Source organism: Tachypleus tridentatus, chromosome 9 (assembly GCF_004210375.1).
Source record: "Tachypleus tridentatus isolate NWPU-2018 chromosome 9, ASM421037v1, whole genome shotgun sequence".
Taxonomy (NCBI): domain Eukaryota; kingdom Metazoa; phylum Arthropoda; class Merostomata; order Xiphosura; family Limulidae; genus Tachypleus; species Tachypleus tridentatus.
This window is the reverse complement of record NC_134833.1, coordinates 134895402-134907916: the sequence shown is the minus strand read 5'-3', so window position 1 is coordinate 134907916 and position 12515 is coordinate 134895402. Positions and strand designations below refer to the sequence as shown.

At 37.2% G+C, this 12515-nt stretch overlaps 1 protein-coding gene across 2 annotated transcripts in view; it reads right to left on the bottom strand.

The window, feature by feature from the left end:
• Nucleotides 1–12515, bottom strand: part of LOC143226436 (potassium voltage-gated channel protein Shaker-like) — a 106298-nt gene that overhangs the window by 22172 nt on the left and 71611 nt on the right. Inside the window, exon 1 of one of the 2 annotated variants that reach the window (XM_076457389.1) lies at nucleotides 5994–6219. The exons of the other annotated variant lie outside the window; for it this stretch is intronic. Within the exon in view, the coding sequence (XP_076313504.1) occupies nucleotides 5994–6037 (44 nt within the window). The 5' untranslated portion in view covers nucleotides 6038–6219. Of the gene's footprint in view, nucleotides 1–5993; nucleotides 6220–12515 lie in introns of those variants that run through there. 2 annotated transcript variants of the gene reach the window in all.

The window sequence follows — 12515 nt, the reverse complement described above, 5'->3', positions numbered from 1 at the left end:
TTGTGGTAATCAACAGTTATAAATGTGATTTTAAAGTGAAATTAAAATAAACTGTATTGTAATAACAGTGCATGAACAATAATTCGCCTCTAAAGTAACTGAATCAACCTGTGTGGACATTGACGAAAAGGAAACACTGTTTAAATATTTGAACACAACTGTGATAACCAACAGTGTAATGAACATTCGTATATACGTTTCATTTGTTTTAATGTAACATTTTAAAACAAGTGGACTGTATGCTGTTTATTTATTGTTGACATTAATCGCCAAGTAATCACATACATCTAGTGCAAGGGTTCCCAACCGGTGGGTCGCTACCCCCTGAGCAGGGGGTCGCAAAGCCTTGGCACGGGAGTCGCGTAGCCTTGTTAGAAGTAGCTTGGGATAACAGTAATTTTATTCCATCAATTACATTTTCATGCTCTTACATTTTTTTGTTTCGGTGCAAAGCAAAACGTGTGCTACGTTAGTTCAATGTCATTAGGTGATATTATGGGTGTATGTATGCGTGCCTGTGAGTGAATGTGCCTGTGTGAATGTGTATGTGTCTGCAACTGTATGTATGTGTGTACTAGTGAGTAGCGAGTATGTGAGTGCACGCGCATGTACGAATGCTTGTGTGTCTGTTTAGCTGTGATTAAGTGTGTGTGTGCTCGCTGTCGACACGTGAGTCACATGTCCGTTGCTGATTGGTGAATGATGAATCGCGCGACTGGCCACGCTCCCTTCCCTCCCAATACTTACCCCATCATTACTCTACCTGCACCCCCCACAAGTAGTCAGTGTCAGATCTACAGTTCCCAAAGCGTTCATTATTCAACATTTTTATTTTATTTTAACAAGGAGATAAGTAAGCAGTAGAGGTGAGTTGTGTCCATGGCTAAACGGCGCAGATACTTAGAATGCTACCTCAACATTGGCTTCACCACTGTGCTCGCCAACGACGGCATCGAGAAACCACAGTGTGTTTTGTGCCATGCTGTCCTGAATGCAGAGTCAATTAAACCATCAAAACTCAAGCGCCATCTCGAGACGAAACATCCAGAACATGCAATGAAGGGTTTGGATTTCTTCAAACGGCATGAACGGTGTCTTAAAAGCCAAAGAATCGATAGAAGTGGGTCGTTTCAGCAGCAGAGTGCAGCCGTAGTGGAAGCTTCATATGAGATTGCATTCGAAATTGCTAAACAAAAAAAGCCTCACACGATTGGAGAAACACTTCTTAAACCCTGCTTGATGAAAGCAGTAAATCTTATTCTTGGAGAAGCTAGTGCAAAGAAGATGCAGCAAGTATCCCTGTCAAATAATGCTATACAGAGGCGCATTTCTAAAATGTTTATGGATGTGAAGGAACAGGTTTTGACTGAAATCAAGGGTTCCCCTTTGTTCTCCTTTCAGCTCGACGAGTCAACAGATGTAAGTTCATGTTCTCAGTTACTTGTCTTCGTGAGATACATTAATTCAGGTGACATCAAAGACGAATTCTTAATCTGCAGTGCACTTGAAACCACAACAAAAGCTGATGATGTCATGGAAAAAGTTTCAACTTTTTTTCAAGACGAAGATCTTCAATGGGAAAACGTGTGTGGGGTTTGTACGGATGGGGCACCGGCTATGCTGGGATCGAAATCAGGATTCCAATCGAGAGTGAAGAAGCTAGCACCTCAAGCAAAGGGCATCCACTGCATGATTCACCGATATGCTCTCGCCAGTAAGACTCTCCCTGCCTCTCTGCAGGAAGTGCTTGAATCTGTAATCAAAATTGTAAATTATGTGAAGACTCAAGCACTCAACACTCGCCTATTCAAAGAACTATGCAAAGACATGAATGCTGACCACGAAGTCCTTCTCTTCTACACAGCAGTACGTTGGTTGTCGAAAGGAAACGTTATTAATCGTGTCTTTGAAATGAAAGATGAAATAAAGCTATTCCTGGAGACTCAAGAAAGGAAAGATCTTGTAGCTCACTTCAAAGCTGAAGCATGGAATAAAAGGGTTGCGTACCTAGCCGACATTTTTGACCAGCTGAACAAGCTCAATCTGAAGCTTCAAGGAAGGGAAACACATGTTCTCCTTTTTCTAGATAGTCTTCGGGCCTTTGTTTCCAAACTGCAGAACTGGCATCGGAAAACCAATCTTGGAAACATCGCTATGTTTGAAAAACTTTGTGGAGTGACGGATGAGTCTCAGATCCAACTGGATCAGTTCCTCAAGGATGAGATTACCGAACATCTTCAGTCTCTAGAAAAGGAAGTCGAGCGTTACTTCCCTGAGCTATCACAGGAACAGGAGGCCCTGGTAAGGAACCCATTTTGTACTGAACTTGATGTATCCAGCATCCCAGATGATATCCAAGATGAATTTCTGGATCTAAGGAATGACTCTTCAGCTCGTGATCTCTTTAAGGTGAAATCCGTGACTCAGTTCTGGTGCGCTATGTATCAGTCATACTCCAAAGTCAGCATGATAGCTTTACGTGTCCTTGTTCCATTTGCTTCTACCTACTTGTGTGAGGCAGGATTTTCCACTCTTGTCAATATAAAAACAAAGAATAGGAACAGATTGGATGTTGGAGATGACATGAGACTGGCTCTAACAAACGCTCGGCCACGAATTTCAAAGCTTGCTGCTGAAATGCAACATCAGGCATCTCACTAGCTGGGTTGGATAGCTGCTCAAACCTATGTTAATATTATTTTAAGAAATATATGTTCTTTTTGTGAATTCAGGTTGGACCAATGTGATTTAATTTGCTAATAAATAATTACAGAATTTTTAAATATTTTTTAGATGTTTCTTTTCCTCTCCTTCACAGAAAATAAAAGAAAAATTAAGCTGCTGATAGTAAGCCCTAAGTAGGGGGTCACATGGGTTTCAAACTTTTAGGTAAGGGGTCGCGAGTGCCAAAAGGTTGGGAACCGCTGATCTAGTGTATGTAATCTGGTTCATACAGACAATCTGACAAAGGCTAATCATGCTTAGGTTTTTAACATTTTTGTCTACTACGTTTTTGCAAGTATAAAATAATTTATATTGTTAGATATAAAAAAACTTTGATAAGAGAAATTGTTGTAAAACAGATCTGTAAAATAAAAAAATCGTAACTAACATTACCTTTACTTTACCTTTAACGATTACAATTTAGAGCAACAAAACACTGTATGATACTGAACCAGGTTATCCAAACCTGTAACGTCCAATGATAAACTTCGCTTTATCACCCATAAGCGTCTCCAGAGTATAGTAAATAGCTGTTTTAAAGGTGTTTCACATGGTATCTTTGAATCAAGTAATTGTAACATGATCTGTAAATCAGATATAATAGTGAGGTTACGTTGATATTATAGGAGAGGTTTGTAGTTCACCTGCAATTATATGTTATCATTTTTATATCTTTACATTACAGTAGTGATGATAAGGTTTCCTAGTCACACTACGATAAGTGTGAACAGAATTGCTAAGTATATGATCAAAGTTTTAAAGGATGGAACATCATCTAATGTAACTTCCAATTTATCAAGTCTATAGTGTATAAATGCATGTTATTAGGAATAGTTTAAGTAGATTGCAATCGAATATAAAAGTTAAAAAAAACATTATCATAAAAGCATTTAGAAGGGCAAACTGATATAATTTTTTAGCATGCTGCTATATATTTGGGAAAACAGTCCCTGCTTTTTCGTCTTAGTGTTATTCTGGTATATAAATAGGGTTTTTGGATATAAGAAACACGGTAGTGAAAGTTGCCTATTTATAACATAGTTTTCCTGGATATTGTCAAGATTTTACTTTTTTTTAAAGAATAAAAAACGAAGTTAGCGAAAGGAATGAAACTCCAATAAAATCATCTCGTCTGGTTTTCACAGAATGCTAAGATATTGTCCATGGGACGCTGAACCAGATGGGTTTAAATAAATCTCCCAAAAAGTATGAACTATTGAACTTGTATACATATAAGCCTTGAAAAGAGATCAACAACCTCTCATCTAAAGCCTGAAATTAATTCACGTATTAATAATTTTATATTAGGGAACCGCTTTTGTTTAGGCTATTTGGACAGAAATGTTTACTGGTTACGACAGCGCCCATAAAACACAGCCAAACAATATACGTTTTAACGATACGTTCAACAGGTTTATACTTCCTCACTTAAACCGCATAAAACAACAAGTTTATGTGTTATAAAACATACCAAAGAAGTGCATTTAGTTAAAGCTAGTTTCTCTTTAGCTATGGCCAAAAAAGTTCTAAAGTCTTGGTATCGCGTGAGGGAAGTTTAATCACAACCATACTCAAATACTGTGGGATACCTGACTTTATATAGAAGTGAGATAATCTTACTTCAGACCAGTTACTATCATCTTACGATTAATACTATTAAATCAAGCGTCATATAAAAATGATTGTTTTCGGAAGTCTCCATCTCAGAGAAATGTTTCAATAGTATATTTTCCAATTAGATGATGTAATAAGTATAATAGCTTTATCCTACTGTGATATAAACGTTTTCAAATGACATGCCTAAATCTCAGTAATTTGTTTATGAGCCAAAACAAGAAATAAGACAGTGACATTTGTTTGAGAACAATAAGTTGTTTAAAATGCGAATGTGACGTCGGCACGGCCAGGTGGGTTAAGGCACTCGACTCGTAATCTGAGGGTCGTAGGTTCGGATCCCCTCACACCCAACATGCTTGCCCTTTCAGCCATGGTGTTGTTATAATGTGACAATCAATTCCACTATTCGTTGGTAAAAGAGTAGCCCAAGACTTCTTTCTAGTCTTACACTGCTAAATTAGGGACGGCTATAGCAGATAGCCCTCGTGTAGCTTTGCGCGAAATTAAAAACAAACAAACAATCGTTATATATTTTGGAATTCCAATCTTGGTGGTTACTGATCTAAAAAAATCAGATATCCAACCACCATATGTATACTTTGTTGTAAACAAACGGGAAATTGTACATTACAACTTCTCTTACCAAAATAAACATGGATAACTGCAGCATTATGAAGAAAATATGCAAGAGAGAATTTCTGTAAATTGTGGCTGTCAGTTTGGAAATAAAACCTCCAGTTTATTACCTGCTATCACTTTCGAGGATGCAAACACAGTATTGAGTGAACAAAATGTTTTATCACAAGCAAATATAGCATAGTTCCTGGTGTAGCAACACTAAAAACAACTAGTTTAAGAACTTGAAAATTTTGTTATCTATATTTGCAGGAGACCTGAAGTCTGCATAACAACATAATGTGAATAAAATCTTTAAAAATTTAACAAAATTCAGAAAACAAATAAATACACCAGACTTGTGACGATTTTCTGATGTCATTAAAATAAAACAAAACACCTTACTAAGGTTTTTTTTTTTTACTGTTTTCATAAGTACATGTTTACTGTTGCTACTTTCAGGAATGATAAATATTTGTTTTTCAAAAGCTTATGCAAGAGTATTTTGTGTTTTTATATCCATTACGAGTATTTTCCATAATTACTTATATTTGTTTACTTTTGTTTCTGCGTAAAAACGTCAGTCGCAGGGATCAAGTTTATTGATATAAGCCTTCAAATTCGCAGCTGAGCCAGAGAGGGTAAGAAACACTTGTGTAATATACTTTTATATGTAATAAATTCACATGAGGTTAATGAACTTTATCACTTATACTGTACAAAGGGTGATCAACATCAAAAGTATTTATCTTTAGTATTTTTAAACTAATATTTGTCTTTTCTAAAAGAGATATTGTTGTGTTTTTTTCTCAAATTGGGTTCTTTTTTTCTTCACAACTGAAAATTGTCGCATATTAAATCCCCTGTTCGGCCAACGATAAGTTTACAAACTTACAACCCTAAGTTCCCCAGTGGCACAGCGGCATGTCTGTGTACTCAAATCGCTAAAAACCGGGTTTCGATACCCGCGGTGGGTAGTGTACAGATAGCCCATTGTGTAGCTTTATGCTTAATTCAAAACAAACAAATAAACATACAACCGTAAAATCCAGGATTCGATTCTCTTCCGTGGTAGACACATCAGATAACTCAATGTAGCCTCTAAAACACATCAAACAACCAAAACAAGTCACATATTAAAGAGCAGAAAAACCTCAATGCGTCGTTGTCTTCCTTTGATTATCATAGTCTCTGCCTTCAGTGGATTTTTTTTAAAACTATTGTTACTGAAATAGACCTCTAATGTAACCATTTTTACTTGAGTCTCAGAGTTGCACAGATAAGTTAGGACAACGTGTTTGTTTACAGAACGCATACTTGTCACGTGGTGACTATGAGCATCGTCACTGACGAAACAGCATTTAAAGAACGTAACATGCCTTGGTATGTTGGAAATTTGCCAGAATTATGCACTTTTAAGTGAAGAGTGAAGCTGCAAAAGGAAAACATGCATTTCTTTCATCGTCGACCACCTAGTCTCACGTGCCCAAAGGAACGATAATACATGCATGTTACACCTACTTACCCCTCCTAGACTATATATTTCAAACAATTCATGAATTTTTCACAGATATTTATATATCATATAATATAAGTGTGTGTGTGTGTATCAGAGAGTCTCTCATGCACTCAGAAGAAAAAGATAGAATTTTCAGCCTCAGGGCCCCTTTTGGCATCTTTTGTGACAGCCACAACAAAGGCCTGGACAGATGTTACAGGAATCACTGATCACCGGCAACATTAATAGAAGTACACTCAACCTCCTGTTGACCGGAAGGATCAAGGCGGAGAGGATTTGTGACCCGCTGGACATATCCTCTGGGATGCCCACCGGCCAACCCAAGTAACTGTTGTAAAGGTTTCTATTGCTGGTCAGGTTCTTTGGATTATCCAATAAAAAATAATCCAAAGTTAACTACTCTCAATATTACATAGCGTTTTATTTTTCCAACTATACGTTTTACATCTTCAACTTCTACAAGGTCCACGTAACTAACCATTGGCCTAACTTCACAATTACGTAATGCCTCACTGGAGATTCGCATTAGCACAGGGATAAATCTGAAGGCATATGACGCCAAAGACCAGGTTTTAGTAACTGTACTGAACAGAGAACTGTGTGTTTGTGTGTGTGTGTATTTTCTAACAGCAAAGCCCCATCGTGCTACATGCTGTGTCAACTGGGGTAACCGGTGGACAGCACAACACTGATTGTCCAGTATGTAGCTTTGTGTTTAACATCAAATAAATAAAGTAACAGAGATACTAACGTTCTCGTACATACAATAGGTGCATTTGTGTTTTACAGCAAAGCCACATTGAGCTGCCTGCTGTGTTTACCGCGGATAATCAAACCCTGGATTTTAGCGTTGCACGTCCATATACTTACAGCTGTCTCATCAAGTGAAAATGCAAATAATTGACATCTGCAGTATTTACAGTGCTGTATTAACTAATTAACTGACTCAGTGATCAATCAATTACCGAAATATAGTTACTAATAAATTACCATGGCCAGGTAGTTAAAGCACTCGACTCCTAATATGAGGGTCGTGGGTTCGAATCACTGTCACACCAAACATGCTCGCCCTTTTAGCCGTGGGGACGTTATAATGTCACATTCAATCACACTATTCGTTGGTAAAAGAGTAGCCCAAGAGTTGGCGGTGGGTGGTGTTGACTAGCTGCCTTCCCTCTAGTCTTACACTGCAAAATTAGGGACGGTAGTGCAGATAGCCCTCGTGTAGCTTTGTGTGAAATTCAAAACAAACAAACTACTCTAGCCTAACTCACGTGTTATATCACTTAAATCGTTTCATAAACTTTCAAGACAATGCTAGTTATTAAGCTGCGAGCTTATGATGTGTAGAACGTTAATAAACTATTTCTAATAAGAAAAACAGTACAAAATATAAATGAAAACATAGCCTACAACAAAAGGTCGCCGCAGTCTCTTAGAAATACACTGTTCATGTAGTTCTGATGGAACTACGTTATCTACAGTGAACAATATCCGTGGAGCAAAAGTAATAATTTTTGGTATGGGACTGGCTAGGCTAAAATGTAGCTGCCACAATATAGCTCCCTTGTTCAGTATTATAATGTTAAACAGCTTATAACAGGATCTAAAAGTGATGTCAGCATTGAAGTAATAAATGCAACAACTCAACACTTTAGGGTTATTCACGGTGTTTGGAAGAGTAAATGTCACGACTACATTCATATTGAGTGTACTACTGTAATATATCTTGGATGATGTTTTTAAAGTGTAGCCTACAGCGATAAACCACTGAACACTCACATTAGTTTGAGAGTAGGCGTGTAGGTGGCGGTGCTGCTCATTTATTGCTTTCCCTTTACCAGCCCCGGTGACTCAACTCTAATCTTAACTGTTTAGAACTTTAAAATTTGTAGTTTGATTTAGTTTTGCAATTAAAGCCCCCCAATAAAAATCCCCTAGCAACTGTTCGAAACTAAGGATGGCTATGTCTGAACTTTGGAGTTTCTGACCTGTTTGCTTAAAGCAACTAAACAATCTTAATATAAATGTCAAGTTACAGTTAGATAACTAATAAAATAACAAGCTCACGACTACATCGTTTCAAAATGCACAATAGTTTTATTGTATAGAGTTAAAAGCAATAAGGAAACTAAAAACCTCTCTACATGTTTCATTGTAACACGTTTCACCATCTTCAGTTGACAGGAAAGACGAAAAAAAATTTCCTTTAGAAACCTCGTACACGTACAATTTGTATTTCGTGTAATGGCGTCACCTATAAAATTTACTTCCGTGACACCAAGACCTAAGTCTCTATTCAAAACCATTATTTTTTTGCAGTTTCTAATGCTTCTTTTACAATTAATTCCTTTTTAACTTATTTAAATATTTGTACATTGTCTCAACCAAGAACTCGTGAATAACTCGCTACATGTTCTGAGAAGGTCAAATCGCTTGTTTTTAATCTGTTAACAGCATTTTTATGTTCTTTAATTCTAAATTTAAAACTTCTACTTGTCTGTCCAATATAACTGAAACCACAGCAATATTATACATTACACACATCTCTACTTTACTTCAATACTTTAAGATCAGAAATTTTCACGAACATATTAACTATTTTTTTTTGACATATGCAAACATGTAATTTCCTCATTTCTCATTCTCTGGCCTTCCGCTAGTACAGCGGTATGTCTTCGGATTTACAACGCTAACTAACATCGAGGGTTCAATTCCCCTCGGTGGGCTCAGAAATAGCCCAATGTGGCTTTGCTATAAGAAAACACAAACACACATTCTCTGTAGTCTCCTAGTGGCAAAGCGGTATGTATGCAGACTTGCAACGCTAGAAATCGGACTTCGATACCCGTCGTCAATAGAGCACAAATAGCCCATTGTATAGCTTTATGATTAATTGCAAATAAATGCTATCTGTAATTTGGTATATCCAAAAATTTATAATATATTAGAGTGTTGTTGTTGTTTTTATCCTATCTATAATATCAAGTTGATAACCTCCGTCAATGACTATATATTTTAAATATATGAATAGACATTAACAAGAGATGAAATTAAGAACATTTGTTGCATGTCGCAGTAGAACAAATGAGAATGGCTTCTTGTAGACATAAGTTACCCTGTCTTTACAGAAACTTCCACAAAATGTAAAGAGCCTTCTCCTTGAACGTCTAAAGTGAACTGTGTTGTAGGGCTGATCAAATTAAGAAGTTTCTGGAAATCAGTTAATGTCTCATCGTCATACCGCAGCACCGGAAAAATGTCATCCACATATGTTACTCACACCTCTGTTGTTTTTTCATCGATGGTTTAGGCGCCCCATATTCAATATCAATTATGAAACGTTTTGCTAACATAAGTGATAAAGACGGACAAAACCTCTCTTGTGTAAGTAATCTTCATTACTCACCTTAAAATAACATTTAGTTATACTCAGCTTTGTTGAACTTATAATATCGCATGCTTCTAGACATGAAGAAAATTACTGGCTAGAAACTTACTTCGATTGTTTTTTTGAATTTCACGCAAAGCTACTCAAGGGCTATCTGAACTAGCCGTCCCTAATTTAGCAAAGACTAGAGGGACGGCAGCTAGTCATCACCACCCACCGCCAACTCTTAGGCTACTCTTTTACCAACGAATAGTGGGATTGACCGTCACATTATAACGCCCCCACAGCTGAAAGGACAAGCATATTTGATGCGACCGGGATTCGAACCCGCGACCCTCAGATTACGAGTCGAACGCCTTAACACGTTTGGCCATACCGGGCCATAAAGAATAATAACAACTGACCACAAACCGGGAAAGGGCTTTTCATGTCCAACAGGAAAACACCCCTTAGAGAAGGAAATTCGGTGATTGTTTGATAGTCAGGTGGGTTAAGGCGTTCGACTCGTAATCTGAGGCCCCCCCGCTAGTACAGCGGTATGTCTCCGGATTTACAACGCTAAAGTCAGGGGTTCGATTCCCCTCGGTGGGCTGAACAGATAGCCCAATGTGGCTTTGCTATAAGAAAAACACACACTCGTAATCTGAGGGTCGCGGGTTCGAATCCCGGTCGCATCAAACATGCTCGCCCTTTCAGCTGTGGGGCGTTATAATGTGACAGTCAATCCCACTATTCGTTGGTAAAAGAGTAGCCCAAGAGTTGGCGGTGGGTGGTGATGAATAGCTGCCTTCCCTCTAGTCTTACACTGCAAAATTAGGGACGACTAACGCAGATATTTCTTTGCGCGAACTTCAGAAACAAACAAACACAAAATATACTAACATACTTACTGTATACTGATAGCTCCTTCCTTAATAGAATTAGGAGTCTCATTTCGTGCAAATATAAACCACGTGTGTACAGTTTTTCAACAAAACCGCTTAAATTTAACGATAGCCCTAGAGTAGCTTTGCGTGAAATTCAAAAAACAAAACAAACTATTTTTTATCTTGGTGATAATAGTTGCTCAAAGTGTCTTGTCTTTAAGCTGCTGTCAAATAAACAGAAATGGATGACCTTAATTTAAAAAAATTAAGGAGGTATGTATGGGTTGTAACATAAATAAATTTCAACAAATAAATATATTTAAAGAGAGGGTCATTCTGTGTTTATTCAAATTTAGTTGGACAAGGAAGACATTCTAATCATTATCTTTATCTGAGCAAAAGTTGAAACCTTTTAAAATGGGAATATAAGGAAGCTTTTACCTTGTAACGGGAGAATCTTCCAGGAAAGTAAATATTTCATTAAACTAACCAGTCGAACATCTTCCCATGTTTTTTTTTCTTCTTGTTTAGTTTTCCTTTCGTTTTGTAAAGAAGTAAAAACAAATAAACTGAAACCCAGATCGTTTCGAGCCAATTTCCTGGCTACAGGAAGAGTATCTGTAGTAGCCGTCCCTAATTTATCAGCGACAGACTAGAGAGAAGACAACCACTCAGTACCACCCACCGGCAACTCTAGAACAACGACTTTATCAACGTCATATTATAACGTCCCCCTGGCTGAAAGGGCGAGAAAGTTCGGTTACTGGACCTGGGTTGTTGAATAGGTGCTTTAACAATAAGACTAAAGGTGTGGTGTGCTATGACTTGACTACGTGGTGTGCTACTACTACCTATTTTTAACAACAAGGCTGTAAGTGTGGTGTGCTACTACTACCTTTAGTCTTTAACAACAAGACTATAGGCGTGGTATGTTACTACTACCTTTAATCTTTAACCACAAGACTATAGGTGTGGTGTGTTATTGCTACCTTTAATCTTTAACAACAAGACTGTAGGTGTGGTGTGCTACTACTACCTTCAATCTTTAACAACAAGACTGTAGGTGTGGTGTGTTACTACTACCTTCAATCTTTAACAACAAGACTGTAGGTGTGGTGTGTTGCTACTACCTTTAATCTTTAACAACAAGACTGTAGGTGTGGTGTGTTACTACTACCTTTAATCTTTAACAACAAGACTGTAGGTGTGGTGTGTTACTAGTACCTTTAATCTTTAACCACAAGACTGCAGGCGTGGTGTGTTACTACTACCTTTAATCTTTAACAACAAGACTGTAGGTGTGGTGTGTTACTAAACATATCACATTCTGTATGAATTTGCATGTATTCAAAAGACATTTTCAAATCAGTTTACATTTTGTGGAAGTGAATAAAAAGAGTCAGGCAGTTTGGTTATGAGATATTAATATAAAATATTTTAGTTAAATAAAATCGATTATATCAAAGTTTTTGTTTTTGTTTTTTGTTTAGTTCCTTCTACAACTGAAACTCGACCAAAGCAATATGGAAGGGTTCTTAAGGATATTATAAATAGTTCGAAGTTCATCTTCCGGATAAATTGAACCGTGTGGTTTTTATTTACACGTTACAACTTTATTATGATTATATTTTTTCATGTAATTAGACAAACCACGCAACTCTTGAGAACCAAAAAAACCAATGGTAACATGCATCGAAAAGTTTCATCTTTACTGATTTGAAAACATAGAGGTTGGAATCTTTCGCCAAGAAACAAATACTCTAAGGTATGACTTACATTACTA